This window comes from Cygnus atratus, chromosome 23 (assembly GCF_013377495.2).
Source record: "Cygnus atratus isolate AKBS03 ecotype Queensland, Australia chromosome 23, CAtr_DNAZoo_HiC_assembly, whole genome shotgun sequence".
NCBI classification, from domain to species: Eukaryota; Metazoa; Chordata; class Aves; order Anseriformes; family Anatidae; genus Cygnus; species Cygnus atratus.
In genome coordinates, this window is record NC_066384.1 from 1,032,100 (window position 1) to 1,052,922 (window position 20,823).

At 47.2% G+C, this 20,823-nt stretch overlaps 3 protein-coding genes across 6 annotated transcripts; 2 read left to right on the forward strand and 1 right to left on the reverse strand.

Moving 5' to 3' along the window:
- The first annotated feature begins 427 nt into the window (after window positions 1–427).
- On the forward strand, window positions 428–6,156 carry SYNC (syncoilin, intermediate filament protein). 2 transcript variants are annotated; one of them, XM_035562043.2, is made up of 4 exons: window positions 428–604; window positions 1,721–3,269; window positions 4,333–4,457; window positions 5,600–6,156. In XM_035562043.2, exons 1-4 carry the CDS (start codon window positions 561–563, stop codon window positions 5,661–5,663), a joined length of 1,782 nt encoding a protein of 593 aa, XP_035417936.1. In that variant the 5' UTR covers window positions 428–560; the 3' UTR covers window positions 5,664–6,156. The 2 variants fall into 2 exon arrangements, with proteins under 2 accessions (XP_035417936.1, XP_050571129.1); XM_050715172.1 differs by lacking the exon at window positions 428–604 and adding an exon at window positions 1,043–1,083.
- A 449-nt stretch (window positions 6,157–6,605) lies between these two features.
- Window positions 6,606–14,839, reverse strand: RBBP4 (RB binding protein 4, chromatin remodeling factor). Its single transcript, XM_035562113.1, has 12 exons — window positions 14,691–14,839; window positions 14,041–14,188; window positions 13,492–13,637; window positions 12,050–12,223; window positions 10,998–11,113; window positions 10,676–10,836; window positions 10,432–10,558; window positions 10,247–10,324; window positions 9,044–9,120; window positions 8,882–8,939; window positions 8,662–8,772; window positions 6,606–7,761 (listed from the first exon to the last, which is right to left on the reverse strand). The coding sequence occupies exons 1-12, from the start codon at window positions 14,704–14,706 to the stop codon at window positions 7,696–7,698; spliced, it is 1,278 nt and encodes a 425-aa protein (XP_035418006.1). The 5' UTR covers window positions 14,707–14,839; the 3' UTR covers window positions 6,606–7,695.
- An 898-nt stretch (window positions 14,840–15,737) lies between these two features.
- On the forward strand, window positions 15,738–20,550 carry ZBTB8OS (zinc finger and BTB domain containing 8 opposite strand). 3 transcript variants are annotated; one of them, XM_050715159.1, is made up of 9 exons: window positions 15,738–15,782; window positions 15,898–16,037; window positions 16,191–16,371; window positions 17,791–17,815; window positions 18,398–18,519; window positions 18,747–18,829; window positions 19,218–19,270; window positions 19,526–19,562; window positions 19,943–20,550. In XM_050715159.1, exons 3-9 carry the CDS (start codon window positions 16,284–16,286, stop codon window positions 20,027–20,029), a joined length of 495 nt encoding a protein of 164 aa, XP_050571116.1. In that variant the 5' UTR covers window positions 15,738–15,782; window positions 15,898–16,037; window positions 16,191–16,283; the 3' UTR covers window positions 20,030–20,550. The 3 variants fall into 3 exon arrangements, with proteins under 3 accessions (XP_050571116.1, XP_035418066.1, XP_035418065.1); XM_035562172.2 differs by lacking the exons at window positions 15,738–15,782; window positions 15,898–16,037 and having other exon boundaries at window positions 16,268–16,862; XM_035562173.2 differs by lacking the exons at window positions 15,738–15,782; window positions 15,898–16,037; window positions 19,218–19,270 and having other exon boundaries at window positions 16,110–16,371.
- Window positions 20,551–20,823: the final 273 nt, after the last annotated feature.

Sequence of the window (20,823 nt, forward strand, 5' to 3'; positions counted from 1 at the left end):
GGGGGCACGGGTGGGAAACTGGGGGCTGCGCTCTGCAGGCACTGGGACGATGGAGCCCCTGAGGTGCCAGTATTTAATATACTCGTGTGCTTCAATAAATAACAAGTGCCGTGAGGCGCTGTGCTGCCAGCGCCCCGCCAAACCCCTGCTCCATGCACAGGATAAGGCCGCACCGATTCATGGCCACGTGCTGCATCCTCCGCCGTGCCCCTTCCAGCCGCCCCTGCTGGACACAGACCCCTGCAGTCCCAGGGACGCCCCCCCTGCCCAGGGACCCCCACGTCCCCATCACATCCCCCCCGCGTGGGGGCTGGCAGGGATGCTCTGGGGATGTGAGGCTGCAGCCAGCCCTGCGGCTGCTGCTGCCAGGGATGCAGGCATGGCCCTCCCCGCCCTCCTCCTCCTCCTCCTCCTCCTCCTTCTCCTCCTCCTCCTCCTCCTCCCAGGGCGGAGGGCGGCAGCACCCGCAGCTGGCGCTGCAGCCGGGTGAAGCGGCTGCCGGGGGAGTCTGATTTCCAGCCCCGTGTATTAATAACCCCCACCCGCCCCATGCTAAGCCCATGTGCAGCACAGCGCCGGGGGCACCGGGCTCCTGGAGAGCAAGGTACGAGCCGGGGAGGTGTGGGGGGAGAGGGGCTGGGGGGGGGTGTGGGGCAGGGCAGGGCGCTCTGAGCACCCCGGGGTGCTGGGCTGGAGGAGGGGTGCTGAGGCTCAGCCCCCCCAGGGAGCATCGCAGGCACCCAGAGCGGGGGCAAGGGGGTGGCAGGGGGAGCGCGCCCCACAGGCGCAGCAGGGAGTTGGTAAGTTTGAAAAATAAACGCTGGCAGCGGAGGGGGGCACGTTAAGCACTGCGCAGCCCCCTCCCCACCTTTCCCCGTGTTCCCCAGCCCCAGCGGTCAGGCCGCTGGGTCCGAGGCTGCGATGTGTCATCGCTGCAGAAAACTGCCTTATTAGGAGAGAAAGTACCGGTGAAAATCTGTTCTTTCCTTAAAGCCGTTGCAGCGAGCCGAGGCCGCTCGGTGCCAGCCCGCGCTCATTCCTTTGGGGATGACGAGATATGAGCTCAGCCCGCGGGGCCGGGAGGTGAGAGCATCTCCCCGCTGCCCCCGTGGCAGAAAAAGCCCCCGCCGGACCCAGGACCGCGCTCAGCTCCTGCCCCAAATAGCACCCGGGTGAACGTGAGCCGGGAGCGTTTTGTGGTGGCAGCGGCAGGTGCCCGCCGGGGATAATGCCCGGCTCGGATGACACTGCAAAGCCAGCGCCGGGGCTGCCGCGGGCCCGGTGCCGTGCTCTGCTCCGGCCTCAGCCAGCGCGGAGCCCGCCTGCGCTTTAGCAGCGCATTCCCCTGCCGTGAGGTTATGCCACAGAGCTGGAATCCGGGCACGTTCACTGGGAGCGCCTCACCGGCCGTGCCGTGAGAGCCGCCGGCCACCCCGCTGCCATCGTGCCGGTGCCGGCGGTGCTGCTGGGGTGACCCACACGGGTCATTCCCCATTGCGGGGACAGAAGTGCTGCTGGGTTTTGAAGCACTCGCCCTTCCTCTGCCCCAGTCATTCTCTTTGGGATGGTTTTTCTCCTCTATTTTGGCCCACGTTGAAGCAAACGGCTTGGGTCAAAGTTGTCCTCGGGCCACGCAAGCGGCACCGCTGCCCGGTCTGCACAGGGAGGGCAGGGACCTGCGGCAGTCACTGTGCTGGCTGACGTCTCCTCTCCTTTGCAGGGACCTGATGGCAGAGCCAGAGCCCCCTCCGGAACCGCGGCTGGATGAAGCAGGAGCGGCCCCGGCCCCGCAGGGAGAGGCTGCGGGCGCTCCTCCGCACCCGGAGGCTCCGCACAGCCCCTCAGAGCCAGCGCTGGGCGCGGGGGCTGCTCCTGTACGCGTGGGCAGCCCAGGAGCCTGCCAGGAGCTGCAGGCGGACGTCGGGGACGCTGCCTTGAACCTCAGCATGCCAGGGCCACTGCTGGGTGAGCACGCAGCCGGGGCAGGAGCCCCGTTGGATGTGGATGGGGCAGGAATCCCACTGGATGTGGACGGGGCAGGAATCCCACTGGAGGTGGATGGGGCAGGAATCCCACTGGATGCAGAAGCAGATGGCGCAGGGATCCCCCTGGATGTGGATGGAGCAGGGATCCCGGTAGCTGTGGAAGCAGATGAAGTAGGGATCCTGCTGGACATGGATGCCAGTGGGACAGGGATCCCGCTGGATGTGGATGGGGCAGGAATCCCACTGGATGCAGAAGCAGATGGCGCAGGGATTCTGCTGGATGTGGATGCAGCAGGGATCCCATTAGATGTGGAAGCAGATGGAGCAGGGATCCTGCTGGACATGGATGCCAGTGGGACAGGGTTTCCACTGAATGTGGATGGAGCAGGACTCCTGCTGGATGTGGACGCAGACGGGGCAGGGATCCCGCTGTACATGGACACAGACGGGGCAGGGATCCCACCAGAGGTGGACGCAGAGGGGGCAGGGATCCCACTGGACATGGATGCGGAGGGGGCAGGCACCCCGTTGGACACGGAGGGCACGGAGTGTCGGTGCCTCACCCTCGAAGAGCTGGGCGACTACTTCCAGGAGTGCATCGAAGCCGTGGAGCAGCTGGAGAAAGAGCGCGACAGCCTGATCGAGGAGCTGGCGCAGCTGCGGGAGCCGGCGCTGCAGGAGATCCGCCATGCCCACGAGGAGATCCAGGCCGCCTGCCGGCTGCTGGCCAAGGTGGAGCTGGAGAGAGACAACCTGAAGGACGAGATCCGACAGATCAAGCAGAAGCTCTTCAAGGTGACAAAGGAGTGCGTGGCCTGCCAGTACCAGCTGGAGAGCCGGCGCCACGACCTCTCCCAGCACGCTGCCTACCGCGGCGAGCTGGAGACCCAGGCCGGGCAGCTCTCCGGCGAGCTGTCCCGCCTGAAGGAGACCTGCGAGAAGGAGAAGGAGGCGCTGCGGCAGCGGCTGGAGGCTCCGCCGCGTCGGGAGGACAACCAGTACCTGCAGGAGAGCCGCCGGCTCTCCATGGAGTTCGAGAGCTTCGTGGCGCAGAGCCGCCGGGGGCTGGAGGAGCACTACGAGCCCCAGCTGCTGCGGCTGCTGGAGCGGCGCGAGGCCGGGGCCAAGGCGCTGCAGGCGCTGCAGGGGGAGATGCAGGAGATGAAGGAGGCCCTGCGGCCCTTGCAGGGGGAGGTCAGCCGGCTGCGGCTGCAGAACAGGAGCCTGGAGGAGCAGATCATCCTCGTCAAGCAGAAGCGTGATGAAGAGGTCAGGCAGTACCGGGTAGGCGTCCTCGGCGGCGTGTTCAGGTTTGGGAATCACTGTCTGGGGGCACCAAGGATGGGGATGTCAAAGGGCTGGTTCATAGGGACAAGGGGGGAGAGGGGTGGATAAGGAGGGCAGCGAGGTGAAATATCTCCTGTGGGTTCAAGTCAGATGCATCCCCCTCCCTGATACTTTTCTCCTTGAGGATTTACTTCATGCCCCTGAAGAAGCCCTAAAGTCTAAAACTCGGTGACTCAGCAGCACTGTGCCTTGCTTGGTCTGGATGCTCAGCATGAAAAGACCATTACATAGGCATTAGCAAACGTTCTGGGTTTTGGGAAGACCTCCAGGGCAGGCCCACACGTGGGTCATCAGGCTGCTGCTCCAGGTAAAGCCATGTCAGCCCAGAAACACGCAGACACATCCCGATACCCCAGGGGACAGACAGGAGGTGCAGGTACAGCACCAGCACCGCAGCTCAGCGTTTGATGAGAGCTGCCTGTGGGTGCTGGAAAAGAGACATGGGGCCGTGCCAGGCATCCCCCGCATCACCTCGTGCAGAGAGAAAATGCAATTCAATATCCACAAGAGCACATTTGGCAAGGCAGCTCTGCCACCCGTCTCGCTGCCAACATTTCCCGGCCACCACCGCTGCCCGGAGCCGGCGTCCCCACAGACCGGGGCTGTGGCTGCAGCACGGGGACCTCCAGGATCCCACCTCGCTCAGCAGCTAGCTGGGACCTTGGGGAGCCCCTGGTGTACCTCCACATTTTATTTTTCCCAGTCCTGTGTTTATCTTCTCAAGAGTTTTAGATTTACACAGCGCTGACAGCTTTTCAAACGCACACCTAGCAGCGTAAGGGACAAATCCAGCCAGCAGGGAAGCCAAAGCACGCGCTGCATTCCAGCCCTGGCTCCCACCTTCATAGGAAAGCAAAGCTTTTCTGCAGAGGCTTCTTAACACCGTGGCTGGCAGCTGCTGGCCTGGCTGCTCCTGCCTGGAGCAGAGCATGGACAGGCAGAGCCCCGTACGGCACACAGCTGCTCCCCCATAACTCGGTCTTGGCTTCTTCGCCCCCAGGAGCAAGTGGAGGAGCTGGAGGACAGGCTGAAGGAGCTGAAGAACGGCGTCCAGCTCCAGCAGCGCAAGAACCAGGAGCTGGAGGAGCTGCGGAGCAGCCTGCACCAGGAGCTGTCCATTTACAAGTCAGTCTGTCCATCCCGAGGTGGCTGGGGAGGGCTGGCAGCGGGCGAGCCTGGCGCTCCTCGCCCCGCACACGCGGAAGGCACGGGCACGGCTGCAGCCGTGGAAACTCCGACCCTTTGCCATGTAGCGATGTCATGGAAAGTTCTGTGCAAAATAGAAGCAGGGGCTGCCTTCCAAGAGGCAGGCGCGGCAACTTAAAAAAAAATATTTCCCTAGGAACACATGGAAGGGAGCAGAGTTCTCGGTTTGGGAACATTGCTGCAGATGCTCTTCAACAGAGAGAACCACCTCCTGCTTATGAACCCACACGGCTGCTTTCACTCCAGACTTCTTTACTATACAGGTTTTAAAGCTCCAGAAAATGTCCCTCAGTTTGGGGACTATCTTACTTACCAGGCTTTGCATTGTTGTGCATTCCTCCAATCTCAGCTGTGCACATCCTGAAGCATTTTCTGGAGCTTTACTGCCACTGTAGGATTCCTTTTTCCCCTTCCCCATGTGCCACGGGAGGGCATCCCCACCACCAGCAGCTGCAGTTCTCTTTTATCCATGAAAGACTGTAGCATGATAAGCCAGGGCGAGGCGATATTCCTGTTTTGGCCTGTCATATCAGCAGTCATTGCAAGATTTATTAACGAGGGTAACCGCATTGACAACTCTGAACAGATCCCAGCAACCCCACGTCTCTGCTGCGTGGGGTCTGTTCGATCGCAGGCTGCAGAGGCCAACAACCAAGCCCAGGTGCAGCTGCAGACTCTTAATTCCTGGGGATCTGCAAATTGCCATCACGGGAAGTGACAGGGCTCCAGATCTCCTAAGCGTCAGGGCACCTCGAGTTCCACATTTGAACCGGGGACCTGAGTTACGTACGTCTGAGCTGCCTCCTCCTGCAGCTCGCACCAGACCTCAGGTTCCCTCCTGCCAGAGCTCGTGCGACTGCCAAGGGCTCTGGCGGGGCTGCACAGCCACAGCACCATGTGCTGAGCCAGTTTTAGTGTCACCTGATTGCTTTGCTTCCACATTGTGAAATGGAAGACCTTTCAGTAGTCTCTCCCTGTTGCCCATTTTCTCCAGCCAGAATAGCTTACACATTTCATATATTCCATATTCGGGACACTAAATTCACTTTCTACCCATACAGGGGCTGCTTAGAAATCTACGGACACCTTTGCAAAAAAGAAGAAAAAGCAGACGAAGACTGTTAGAAACGACACTCTTCCTCTTCACAGCAGTAAGCGGAGGACAGAGGCAGCTGCAGGGGACGTTTCCTTTCACTGCTTATCTCCCCTGCTGTACAGCAGCTGCCTGAAGTCAGGAATGCGAGTGCTGCTGATCTTCTTGTAAAACTGCTTTTCCACAGAGGAGCAGAGAAAATTATACTTGCACTGAAAAAAGGACATATATGAAGAATAACAATGTATGTTTTGCTGTGTTTGGAAAATGTATCTTGTCTTGTTCCCTAGATGGAGTGTAAGCTTGCACAGAAGGTTTTGTTGGGGAAGGCGGTGTTGGGGGTTGATTTTTGAAGTTTACATACAGGTGAAGCTTTATCCTTTTAACAGGACTCTTTTGTAATTCAAGTGCTGTCTGCTGTATCGTGACATGCTCCAATGTGGGCCACAGAAACTGAAGCTTGTGGATAAAAGGTTTCCACTTTATATAAAGTCTCACACTGAAAATAAAGGTCAGTTTAAGGAGCTTTTGATTTCTCGAAGTTGTGTCTCAAAGAAAAATAAGCTTGTGTGCCAAACCATGGTGTGTGTAAGGTGTCCAAGTATTCATGCTGCAGACTACATAAAAAAAATATATCATTCCTGTGTCAGGGCTACAGGCAGACCCAATAGTCAGACAACAGCACACCTTGGGTGGAAGGCACACTCCCTCCCGTGCATTCCCAACTGCTTGGAGCTATTGAGTGCTTATCGCACAAAGCAAGCAGCAGAAACGAGAGGAGGTGGTGTTGAAGAAGCATGCATTATAAACGTAAGGACTATACATACCAGCACCTACCCTCTCATAGGGCACATACAGGTAGAGATTAGGCCCTTGCTTTATGCTCGCTTTCTCTGCTTTCTGACAAAATAGTTTACTCTCAAGAAAACAGTCAATGCAGAAGGAAACCATCAGCACAAAACCACACAGCAATGTAGCGTTTATGTAGAAAAAATTTATTCCATCTGAAGCACTTACACGCAATTAGTCATGAAGAACATGGAGAGTAACAGGTTGCTGGTGGAACTGGACACCCTAGTGGAAGATGTGCAGGATCTAGTGGTCAAGGACTAACTCCTAAAAAAGGTAGTTCATCCACATGTAATTTGCTTTACATGTACCAGCTACCAAGGCTGTTTTAGATTATGGGACATGCCTTCTGTGGGACATCAGCTGGTAAAAACATACACCTTTACAACTTGGTGGCCCCAAGTTTTTAAAACCATTTCACAGAAAGGAAAGAAATATATGTGAAAACACAGCTCAAGAAACACACAATAGAGCAAGATACATGGAAGGTGAACAATGCTCTGCAGGAACAGCTAAATGTATCCAAACTGCTGTCGCCCAGCAGACGGGAGAAAAGGGATAGGACCAAAGGAAGGAATGAAAAACCCAGAATTACCAGCAGAGAAAAAAAAATATAGAAAGAGATAATTTCAGTTCAAGTCAGAACCTGCTAGTCTTTTTTTGCCCTTTTTTTTTTTTTTTGTACCTGCAGAGGCAGAAAAAGCCACGCAGGTACAGATTAACTAAAGGAATCACAAGACTTCTGAGCTGTACTGAACAGGGCAAGACCTCCCACACTCCATTTCTGAACTGCCAGTGGATTAACACTTGTATCATCTCCATTGGCTTAAGCATATTCTGGCAGCTCTACTGATTTAACTTTTGTTTAAATTAGGCAAAAGCCGGTAGCCGTAGCAAGCTAAAGACAAAATAAGGAGAAAAAAAAAGTTCGCTCTGTACGAGGAAAGCAGCTAAAACGGGACAGCCAGCTCTATACACAAGAGGTTGCTGTAGGAAATATGACCAAGGAGCTACAGTGCGGAACCAGCTGAGTTGGGCTAAGTGGGCTAAGCCCTTTTCTTAGGGAGTACTCACTGTTTGGGATAAAAAGCAGTTGATGGTATCTACAGAAGGATGGCTGAACAAAGTCTACGTGTGTCTCAAAACCAGTGTTAAGTCAGTATCGGGTTGAGAAGGAAGAGAAGGAAAAAGACTAAAAACAGGAAGAGTTATCATCTAGGATCCTTGACCTTCTGGATCCACACTTCCTTCAGGATCTTCATCATTGTATATGTTTTCTGCCTGCAAGACAGAAGTGGAGGAACTGACAAAGCACTTACCACCTCATTTAACAGGATTCCATCTGCTAGAACATTTCCAAAAGTTCTGGCAGGTTTTTATCTACACGTGTAAGTTACCTATCCCTGATCCCTCAAGGCTATTTAACATAAAAGCTGCAACACAGATTTCTTTTTGGATATAGCAATGTCTTCAAAACAGTTGAGAAGTACCCTAAGTTACTGTATGTAGCTTGTGGAAATCTGACTTCTTAAAAGTAGAGACCACTGCAGGGCTTATTTCAATTAAAACTACTGTGTATATGTTTACTAGATCCTTTACTTTGCAGCAGCACCTTCCAGAAGAACTATATAGAATGCTGCTAGGACAAAGCCTCCGTGAACCAATCTATAAATAAACCAAAATTAGAAGAATGTCTAAGAAGTCTTATGACTAGAAGAAGTCTTTTGAAAGGTTATTCGAACTGCACAAGATTGTTCTCCAAAACTTTCAACAGCTGGTAATTTAAACTAGCAAGCTTTTTCTATTCACCCCTCTCCATCCACAGGGCGATATTTATATCATCTGAAAACATTTCATTTGTTACAACAGTAACTGACAGAAACCTTAATTTCACTTTTTTTTTTTTTAAACACACTGTTTTCATTCAAGCACAAAAAAAAAAATAGTTCTACACCAGTACTCTTTTTTTTTTCCTTTTAAATAGAGAAATAAAACAGTTTCTCAGTATTTGTAAACCCTTGTTTCTACCAAATCTAAAATGGATTTCACAACCCATTTGAGACTTAGGCAGCTCTACAAAGCAAGTCATTCTGAGAGCTGTAAATAAAACAGGAATGCTGAAATTCAGGCAGTTCAACACTCTCTTATCTACCACTTCCTGCACTTTCCCAAACAACTTACCATTTGCCAGACTTGCATGATATTATCTTCTGATACAGAACAGATTACCCAGGGTTCATTGGGATTCCACGAGAAATCAGATATCTTTGCAGTATGACCACCATGAATAAACTAGTACAGGAGAAAGAAAAAAACCAGTGGTGGTGGCAACATTTTCAAATCTATGTTACAGACATGAGTGACATAGGTCAAAACAATCAATGAGATTCAAAAGACTTACCAATAGCTCTGGGGGACCATCTTCAGCATCCTCAGGGGACTGTTCTTCTCCAATTTTACTTTAAAAGAAAAATGAAAAGGTTGTGTTTATTTTGTTGTTGTTGTTTGTGATGCAGTTCATCAATAATATTTTGTCATGACAACTCGACTAATTTGGATTTACCTCAAGTCCCAAACATTTAGCCTGCGGTCAGTGCCACTGGAGGCCAATATAGTTTCATTATGGGGAGACCACTGAACCTGCAGACAAGGATGAATTTAGAAAGCAAATTAGTTTTAAGAAGCCATAACATTGCTGACATTCACAGCAAACACCACTGTATCTTACAGGAGCTTTATGAAAATGCTAATTACTATTAACTCAAAATATAAATGTGCCCAATAATTACATTCTAAGATAGCAATTAGTTTATATACTCACGAGGCATTTGAGCACCAAAATGGTACCACACATAACCTCTCCTCCAACGAACGCCACACGTTAAGAAGTATAAACAACTCTCAAGGATATTAGCTACTCCTTAATAAGGACTGCACGAATATAAACTACAGATTCCTTAAATAGTAAGTATGGTTTACACATGAAAAGAAAATCGCTGCAATACAGCTTAACTGCCCAAAAGCTCACATTAACCATGGCTGCTGGAGATAAATCTCTCCAAAACATACCACTCACTAGGATCACAGGATTACAAAAGAAGACAATTTTGCATACTAACCTGACATTTAAGACTCTAGTTACCTCTAAATAAAATTATGTACAGAATCTTTTAAGTACCAACCCTTCTACAAAAAAATCCTTCTACATATTTTGGCTCTGACTAATGCATGAGCTGGAGATGGAAATATTGTAACTGCTAAGCACATGCTACCAATGATGTTAACTTTCTATATTTACAACCAGCAAAATTAGCAATTATTTTTTTGTCACAAGATGGTCCAGCAGTCCCCTTTAGTGATTACCAGCTAAAACCTTCTTACAGGACCAAGCTGAGAAGATGAAAACACTGCAGCCATTTCACTGTGCCTCCCTGCTTCAATCTGCTACCATGAATAATTTACATTTACTCTGTACTGCTAGTATTTCACTCTTAGCATTGTGGACAAAACTCTCAAATGTTTCCTTGTTACATTCTGACCCTGGCTTTCTGGATACTCTAAACTGTGCTGGAGTTGCCCCCCACACAGAAAGCTACACATCTCTACAACAATAAACCAGAAAATTATAAGCAGATGAGAGAAAAGAACACGAGGGTTTTAAGCACAAGTACGCTTAATAAAAACATAGAGGAAAAGAATACTTTTCCCTTTTCCCAGCCATCTAAGTAGAACTAAGGGCATAAAAGACAAAGATATTTTGTTATACCTGAAATATCTCATCTTTATGTGATTCAAAGGAGTGCAACTTCAGTTTCAAGTTCCTCAAGTCCCATAATGCGACAGTCTAGTCAAAGACATAAAAACATTTTTTTCTGAAGTAACCAATATAACATATCTACATTCACACATCAGAAACTAAACAAATATGTTCCAAGTTCAAGGCAGACCTACCTTGTCGGCTGATCCTGTAGCCAGGATAAACTCACTGTAGGGATTGAAAGAGAGGCAGTTGACTTCAGCTGTATGAGCATCCACCGAGTGACTAGGTTTGGAGGTGTTGTTTGACCGAGTATCCCAGCTGTAAGGAGAGAAAGGAGATACAAAGGCTTAAATCCCATTTTACTGGTGGACTTGGGGGCAGCTGGGAAAGCAAAACAGACAAGTGCTCAATCTCTAAAGACATTACCCCACTTACATCATGAGCTTCTGATCATCAGCAACAGACCCAAAAAGAGATTCGTGGAGCAGGTGCCAAGATACATCTTCCACTACCGCCGTGTGCCCTGTGAAGATGGTCTTCGCGTCCACCACTTTACCTTCTTTTGGAACAGCACTAATATCCCACAAGCAAATAGTCTTAAAATAAATAAATAAATAAATAAATTTGAATCTTCAGACAGAAATTCTCTTCACCTCCCCTGCCTCCTCCCCCTCAAAAAGAAAAACAGTTTTAACCTTTTGCCGAGGGTCACAAATAAAGTGCAGGATGTACCCCAGCTAATATTTAAAGTACTCACATGATCATCAGAAGCACTAAGCAAATGCCCACTCAGGTTTGGGTTCCATGACAGCCCATAACCTTCTTTCTGGTGTCCACGAAGACGCAGATCAGGGTTACACTCTCCAGAAGGGTCTGTAAAGCAGCAGCATAAGAACTCCAATGCTTAGTATCACTTTCAGTGCATTGTGGAATACCTGGCATTAAGTTTTACCGTGCTTTACTAAACTTCTCTTTGTATTTCCAACAGGATGCCTCTTTGTCCTTTCGAGCATTACCCCCAACCTACAAATCACCTCATTAAAACAAAAAGCAGTGAGACAGCACAGAGCAGTTTGTCTGCTTAGCCTAATAGACACACATTGCAGATTTTTTCAAAGCTGCAAATTTTTAGCCTGGATGACCTAGCAGTGGCCCTTTCTAAATTAGTGCTATGCTACCTGCTGAAGAGTCAAAGAAGCCCAGTAGCCACCTTCATACTCGGGCATGACACACCTGGTTTAGCTGGATGAAGGAACAGCAGCAGCCCAACTCAATTACTGCTCAGAAAATTCTTCCTAAATATTCTGCTGGTGGAGTATTGTTCCTTCTCTCATCATCTCCAACCCTACTTCAAAAGCGATAAATACACTTCTGATCTTCCCTGCAACTGGCAGAACTAGTTACTCTCTGTGATCTTGCCAAGCTCATCAGTAAATGAGAGGTAATATCCTTACAGATCAAGACAACAGTTCAGCTACCCAGCAGATCATATCATTTCCAGCAAGCCACCTTCTACCACTCCAAATACCATCACATACCCTGACATGGCAAAACACAGTAAAACAGCAAGAGAAAAACACGTACCTTTGTACTGATACACATCAGATATGTACGTTCACGTCTCTACAAAATAACCTTTTACACTAAATGCCCACTTTCCTCTAAAATTACAAGTGATATGCAACCCACAAGAGTTTTCAACCTCTTTTGCACTACATCAGCTTTTTCTTAAGAATCTTTTCTTACGAAAAGGCTGTCATTTATATTCTAATGACCTCTGAAGCACAGACATGACAAAGATTCAGACACCTGGCTTAGAAGGATGTTTGGTGTAATCAAAGACGAGGACATCACTGGATGGAGTCTTTGTGGCAATGATGCAGGGGTTCTGTGGCATGTAACGCGCTCTGTTCACTTCGCCCTCGTGATTTATCTTGATTTCAATTTCAATTTTTCCACTAACTGACCCAAAGCCTCCAAACTCTGGAGAAAAAAAAAAGGAATTTAATAGTTGTAAATAATTACTCATTTTCAGATCAAGACACAAAGATCCAGACTCAGTTACTGGTACTACTTATTCTGGGGGAATAGTCACAAGAACATACAACTAGAAGAATCCAGTTTTCAAATGGCACATTGTCTTAAATATCATAACATAAAAATATCAGGACTTTGGTGAAGTTTAGAGACAGTTAAAGACTGTTTTCTCCTAAAACAACACAAGTCCCAAATTCATCCCACTTAAAATTCTTATCTGTAATGAAGATATGTGCTGTATATTTAAGATTAATATATTGTAACTGCACTTTCAAATACATCAAAGTTCAGCATTGCAGAACAGACAAAATTCTGGTACAAAGAAATTGCTGCACAAGGTTTAAAATGTGAAACTATGTAACTTGCTAAAGTCACCTTATATCTCTATAGTTAGTTATAGTAACAATATTTTAAGGAACTTGCACAGCAATATTCTGGCAAAAAGAAGGTTTGCAGTTTGTTTTTTTTTTTTTTAATCAGAATAGTGTATTTTTGAAAAATATCAAGATAGAATAGAAACAAAGTATTTATTAGACAACATTGTGTTCATCAATAACTCTAAGAAGCCCCAACATCAAAACACAAATTGCATAATCCAGGCTTCTGGTAAAAACAAAAGCTAACATTAGGTCATTGAGGACTTTCGCCATGTAGAAAGATTGATTCAAGCAAACAAAAGTGAGAAGCGCCTAACTTGCAGCAATGCTGACAGCCAACTAAGATTACAGAAAGCATCAAATTCAAGGCTGATACACTAAACAAAATACAGTCATCTTTTTATCCAAGTCAGGCTGGCACAAGTGTCAGGCAGCAGAATTCAGACTAGAGGAGAACATCTGAAATGATACAGTCCTCTGAAATAAAACATCCTTTTATGCGAGTGACTTTCTCACTGAGTTTACGTAATGCAAAAGTGATGATAAAAACCAGGTAAGCAGTACTCCAAGAAATTCATTGTCGACTCATGATGAAAAATAGAGGGGTGAAGTTTTTCCCTGCATGCTTTTTCAGTAGGTCTTCCAAGACATTATGCAGATACATCAAACGCAGTATTTGTCCATTAAGTAAGGATACCACTTAGAAATAAACCGACCAGTTTAGGAGTACTATCTGAATTTTATTACCTGAACGTTAAGAAAAAAAGAAATATTCAGCTGATAGGAGGAGGAAAAAATGGTTAAAACTCCACCTGGTTGACACCTTTGGTCCCTTACCTCCCTTCTCACTATCATAGTGCGAAGCATCAAACTGCGCATCGTCATTCGGCAGCTGCACGCTAGCTATCACGAGATGATTTTGTTCATCTGAAGTATGGGTGCCCAGCACTAACCGATGAATACTGAAGTCTTTGCCCTCAGGTCTGCAAGAGAAGAGGCTTACATGAGAAACAAAAGGGGTTCACACAAACACTGAGCTGACTGCAATAGCCTTTGATTATAGTGATTATACTGAAGTTATATCTATATTTACTAATACGTTGGAAGAAAGGAGACTTTTGTTTTTAAAGAGGGTGAAGCGGAAGGAAGAAAAACATCAAATCAAGGGTGTGAAAATATCTTCTCAGTGATAAAAGGTTTTTATTTTCCTAAAATAAAAGTGTCTGCACTGACTCTAGTATTTGTGGTCCTCAACTTGCTGCTGGCAAGGCAAGGATACAAAAAGCAATTAAGACAGAAAGGAATCGGATAATGCCTTACTTCAACCAAAAAAAAGGGATCCTGGATTTACTATTTACCGTGGTTTAAAGAGAAAGAGCAGCTCACCTTGTTACATCCGGCAGCCACTGCGCAGTCAAGCTGGGCCATTCCAGAGCGTGGGTCATGACCAAGTCGTACAAGAAGGGAGTATTCTTCTTCCATATTTTGTACTCTTCGTTGATCACGCGTTCTTCCACCGCATCATCAAAGGCTGCTAATTTTTTTTTTTTTAAAAACACACGTTAGCGCTGCGAATACATTTATAATGCGTACACAGCGTCACCAACAAGCACTGAGCGGGGAGCCCAGCACCATGCGCACCGGCCTGTGGTCACACTGCCCTGCGGGCACAGCCCCGGGCCCCGAACCCCGCTGCCTCAGGCGCTGCGGGGCCCGGAGCAGCCCCGGCCCCGTGCAGGCGGGGGCGGTCCCGAGCTGCTACCGAGCGCCTGGGCCCGGCAGCCCGCAACCCCCCGGGGCTCCCCGGGCCCGGGCGCGGCCCCCCCAGGCCCCCCTCAGCCCGCCGCAGCCTCACGGGCCACGGGAGCACCGCGGGCCCCCCCCCGGCCCCCCCGGCCCGGTGCAGGCCCCGCGGGCCCGGCGAGGCCCTGCCCGCTGCGCGCCCCCTGGCGGAGCCGCCCCCGGTCCGCGCGGGCTGCCCCCGAGCGCGGCGGGGCCTGGCCGAGACCTGGCGGAGCCTCGGGGCCGGGCCGTACCTTCCTTATCCGCCATGGCGGGGCGGCGGCGGGCGCTGCGGGGCCGCGCGGAGCCGTCGGGCCGCGGCTCTATTGTTCCCTGCCCCCGCCGCCTGCCGCCCCGGCGCGCCGCGCACCCCCGTTCGCGCGCCAACGCCGCCCAATCGGCGCCCGCCGCCGGGAGGCCGCGGCCAATCGGGGAGCGGCACGGGGCGGGGACAGGCCGGCCGCGCGAGCGCGCCCGGGGGTCACGTGGGAGGGAGGCCGGGGAGGGAAAGGCGGGGGGGGTGAAGCTCCCCTGGGAGCCGCCATTTTGCGCAGGGGAAGGGGCGGGCGGCGCGAGCCCCTCGAGCAGCTCTTAAAGGGGCAGCGCCCGCGGGCAGGGCCCTGGGCGGGGGGGGGCGCGGCTCCTGCCGGTACCGGGGGCAACGTGTGGGGCCTGGCCCGGTCCTGAGCCTCTCCAGAGCACCCCCTGGGGCCCTGCGCCGCCCGCAGTCGCCCATCGCTGCTTTTTTCCCCCAACTCCCCTTCACAACGTGCAGACCTAGCGTACCTGGAAGCGGGAACCCCGTGTTGTGCTGCTGCTGTGACTAGCAGCAAGAAAAGGCCAAGGTGTATTATTAATAAATATTATATGGCACCTGTATATCTATTGTTTGTGTTGTTTGGGGAAGTCTTGGGCTCAGCTGTGGGTTAATCTGAAAATGCACAAAAATATTGAGAAAATGAGAATAGTTATTGTACCTGAAAATCTACGGTTCTAATCTGAGAAAAAATTCATTAGCCTGCAGTTAATCAGAGTCTCCAGTCTAGGTCTGCTCAATTTACAAATGTAAGCTGGTGTGAAACAGAGCAACTGCTAAGGTCTGATCTGAGAATCAGACTTCTAAATGTTTTTTTAATGAAAAACACCCATACCACTCTAAAAAAAAAAAGGAATTCTGGGGGAAATGAACACACACAGTTTTATTTGCCATGCCCATTTTTCTAGGATCAAAGCCTTAAATGAAGTCCCTCTCTTGAAGGGAAAAATACTTTTTTTCTTTAAAGCTGTATGTAAGGTTTTCCATCCCAGCCTGGGGTCTGAAGGCAGTAGATACTCCAGCTTGCTGTGTAATGTACCAGTGGGCTGAGTACCCTCACCTGTAAAACTTAGGAGCCAAGCTTACCTGAAGCGTGAAAGTTTAATTTGCTTTATAGCTGTTTTCATTATTTGTCCTTATTACAGTGTTTTGAGGATGAATCAAATGCCTGGTGCTGTACGCCAGCAGAAGAAACGTGGTTGCTCCCTGCAAAGGCTGCGCTGCGTGCTTTCCGCGAGGACCGCAGCCCCTCGCCTCGCTGCCGGCGTGCGGCTCCTCTCAGCTGGTGAGCCGAGCGGGGCAGGATTGAACCTTCCCCAGTTCTGACAGCGAGCAGCGTTAACGTGTTTGTTATAAATACACCAGCCTGCGTACGGCTGTTACCAAGCTGCTGCCAGGTGAAAAACCGCCTGAAAGGCACTTCTCCCTGTTGCTGCAGCAGCATCACGGGAGGCACGAGGCTGGACGTAGGCGGCGGTGGCCATGTTCCGTGCGACCAGGAAGTGAGCGAGCGGTGCTCAGCCCAGCAGCTATGGCAGGCGACGAGAGGGACTACAACCTGACGGAGGACCAGAGGGCTATCAAAGCCAAATACCCCCCGCTCAATAAGAAGTATGAATGTGAGTGCTTTTAACGCTATCCTGATACGGCACGTGTGAGACGGTGCAGTCGGGGCGGGGGAGAAAGGAAGAAAGCAGGATATGCTGTTTAGGTGCTTGTGGGGTTTTGTAATGTGCTAGTTTCGTGTGTTTAGACTGTGGGATACGTCTGTAGTTGAAAATAGAGATGAGATATATGCGTTTCTCTTTATGGAAGGTAGCTGCCTTTTTTTGTTATGGGTGCTAAGGAAATGATATGAATAAATTAGTTAAGAGACTTAGGTTGAAAACTTTAACCTTTTGAGCTATTTCTTAGCTAGATGGTACATTGTCTACTTCCCTTATATTAGAAGAGATAATGAAGAGTGTGTTGGTCTTCTGTGTGTTTTTTTTTTATTTTTATTTTTCTTCCTCCTACATGTACTACACGGGATCATTATTTCTTGTTTTCCCCACCCCTGGAATGACTTCTAAGAACTTTCAAGCCAGAGGGCGTCAGCCCAAGCACCATCGTAAGGCACTCACAGGGTACCATAGGGTGTCTGTTTTCTATTTGAGCAGTGTCTGTTTGGAGGGACAGTTTATACCACTCTGTTAGAAGATGTATTTTTAGGATGTGTTCAGATCTCTATTTGATAGCAATGCAGAAATAGGGTGACATATTACAATAGTTAAGTTGTTTCTATAACTGGAAGAGATTTTATTCTTTTACGTTCACTGGAATTTGTTTGCTTTAGAGACAGTTGTTGAGAAACCGTTAATAGTGTGGGAATGATCTAAACAGCATCAGAACAATCATTCAGTTGGAGTGATCACAGCGTGGCATATTTACATCCCAAGATAGCCCTGTTTCTACCAACCTCGCACTATTTTCCATTTCTCTCGTTTCTCTAAGGGAATATAAACAATGTTAATGTAAAACTTAATACATGCTTGGGATGTTAAGCTTATGTTATTAGTGAAGATTACTTTATATTTTGTATTACATACTTCTAAAAATTCTCCTTTTTGCATAATGGGTGGTTTTGGGTGTGGACAGGTACACTTTTTCACTGAGCTGTAAACGTTTGCAAATCTCATCCTCTGCATGAATAATTTTAAGTCCTGCAGACTTCAGCAAAAACTCTTTATTGCTGGTTAGTTATTTTTTGTTGCAATTAACTTGTAGAGAAGCCTGTTGCATTGCAACAGCCATACTTTGAACATAGGGCACATGTACATGTAGGGCACTGACATAATTTGTATTAAACACAATTTTTCTTCTATTGAGCAGAAGGCTTTACCTATGCTATTTTTTCCTAATACACTGGAAAACAGATTATCATTGTTTAATGTCTCAGGATGAATGCAGAAAGTTATTGTTATAACAACAATATTTTTTATCCTCATTTTAAAGTATATGTGGTGATGTCATGCCTTTTCTTTTTCCTTCCTCCTCAGATTTGGATCACACAGCAGATGTGCAGTAAGTATGGGCAGGTGGGATTTATCTATATGACAAATGGATTATTTCTTACACTGCTACAAGTTTCGGGTGACTGCTGAAGACTGGTTACAGATGTACACCTTATGGAACTAGGAAATGTCATGTACTAAGTTTTTTGGATTGTCTGTTTCATTTCTGCTTTTCAGAGGGCATAGAACCACATACTTGGTTTCTTTTCTAAAGTAGTATTGCTGTGGTGCTTCTGATTAAGCTTCTGTTCTTTGGAAGTGTCTTTTGAAATCTTTTTTTAAATGCTTGCCCCTACAACAATTTTTTTCTTAGTAGTCTACTTTCATAGATATCAATTAGCTATATTACAAAAGGACATTCCTGTTGTTTGATTAAAAATAAAATCCATTTTCTCCCAAGAAATTCTTCTCACATACTGTAAGAAGAAAAATCTGTGATCTACTCAAATGCATAGGTATAGACGAGCATTTCTTTGCAGTCACTTTCTTTGTATTTGTTCTTATGTTCGCATTTCTCACCTGCATAATACTCTTATTTATCTATTTATTTATTTATTGTTACAATGTGGTAAATTATCCTGTGTCTCTTTAGGCTACATGCATGGGGAGACACTTTGGAAGAAGCATTTGAGCAGTGTGTTATGGCCATGTTTGGCTACATGACTGATACAGAGACTGTGGAACCTCTGGATACCGTAGAGGTAGAAGCAGAAGGTAAGGCTTTTTATATTGGAACTTTATGAACCCTGCAGGTGGAGTGTACCAAAATCTTCTGAGTTTTTAGATGTACTTTTGTAACAGTTGATGAAAATTCAGTTAAGCATAACTAATCTGAATCTTCTAGTGCAGAAGCTGTACATCAGCTGTACTCTTAAAAATGTTTGGGTGTTCTTACTGGGACAGTCAACTGACTGACTACCTTATCTGCTTCAATCATGCAGGGCATGACATGTTGTCTCTTCTCTTTCACTTCTTGGATGAGTGGCTGTATAAATTCAGTGCTAATGAGTTCTTTGTACCCAGGGTAAGCGTTCTGTTTTGTTCTATTTCCATTTTGTGGGACAAGTCAATTCTCTGATAGTACCAGCTCTGAATGCAATGTCCCCTTAGGGAAGAAAAAGGGACACAACAGATCACTTAGGTGTAATGCAGAGAATAAGATACCAAGGCACAAAAAATTCAGAAATAAGCACTTAGCTTTGTTTCCACAAAAAACAGTCATTACCTGCCATTATACCTCAGTGGCAGCTCTGCTGTCTGTATGTTCCAAATAGCAGTATATGTCTTTGAGAATGCTCAGATTTTCTGGTTTTAGATTCCATTTAAACAGTGGAATATTCTTGTTAATGAAATATTGTGCCTGCAGATAGAAGACATTGCTAACACATTTTTTTCTCTTGCTTTCTCTGCAGGAGGTGAAAGTGCTTTACATTGACCGAATGCAATTCAAAATAAGATCAATTGGGTGAGCTTTAAATGATTAACTGAGTAATGAATATCTTCCACTGAAGACACATATTGCCCTCAGTGATTGCTCTGAAATACTGTGATGTACTGGGAGGGCACTGATGCTTTCTAAAACGTGGATTGTGGACTCCTTTACCATTCTTTGAGGCTTTAAATCAAAGTCTCACTGTCCTATGCTTGTCAGTGAAACTAGTTGTAACATTTGATTAAATATTACCAATACGATCACCTCTTTTTCTTTTTGTTTTTAAAGGTGGGGAGAAGAGTTCTCTTTACAAAAACACCCTCAGGTATGCAGTGATTCACATGTACATCTTTATGTTTTAGGGGTAGGAGGGGGACGGGGTGGTGTCTTCTAAGTCAGACCTCTAAGTTGGCAAGAGATCCAAGTATAAACGTATTTGAATGGTATCACAGGCACTAACAACTTAAGATCTTACATCCTGCCTTTTTTTTTTTTTGTGAATACATTTCTGAACTGTTGAGCTGATGCTTCCTTCACACTGGCAAACTCAACAGTTGGCTTTTTTTTTGTGATGTACGATAAAATAGTGAAACAGTCGATATTCAGAATGTTTATGTGGGTTTGGTTCTCACATTGTTATCACAACTGCTTGCTTAGTCTTATTTTGCTTAGAAAATTCATGCTTTTGTGTCTTTTTCACTCTAGGGCACAGAGGTCAAAGCCATAACTTACTCGGCAATGCAGATCTGTGAAGAAGAAAAGCCAGAAGTCTTTGTCATCATTGATATTTAAAGCAAGAGAAATTTAACTAAGCGGATACTTGCCATTGGCTGACAAAAGTCCCTAGAAAACTAACCCCCATGAAAGTGACTAAGGAATTAGCTAATTCAAATCATAAATTGAAGGGGGTTGTGGGAAATGTTATCCTCTATTTTGACTTGAGGATGGTGAGCCAGACCAATACCTGCATGCCAGGAAAAAAAGAGCTGGTTGGGTCTGGGGGTGGATTTGAGAAGAGAATTATAGGGGTTGAAAGTCTCTCAGGAATGCTGGTAGTCAGCTTTTAAAGCTGATATGTGTGTTGGGTGCTGTGTGAACTAAGATAAATTAGTGGAGCTGCTAGCTAAATACTAGCTTTTTGTAGGGTGGCAGGAGATAATTACATGACTTCATTTGCAAATTTAAATAGAATAATTTTGAGCTCTTTTGTATTATCTAAAGGGTCCAAAATATCTTCAGTGGATCAGATTAAAAGCTTTTGTTTGAAGGACACCTAAGGAAGTAAAATAATTTTATAAATTCGAAAAAAAAAAGTCACACCACCAGGTGGTGCTGACTTCTTGGAAATAAATTTCCAGATGAAATCTTAAAGCATGTGACCATGTACAAGGAATACTAATAGCATCTATTATCCTTCTAAAAAAGTAGACAGCTTTGCTGACACTGTAGAAAGGAATTCACCAGATTCTCTGCAGGTTTGCTCCTATGTCTTGTGAAAGCTGATTCTCATCTTTTACAAGAAGCAGACAATCTGGATCAGCTCCCATTTTTTTTGCAAAGGACAATGTAGAGCATCCCTCAGGTGG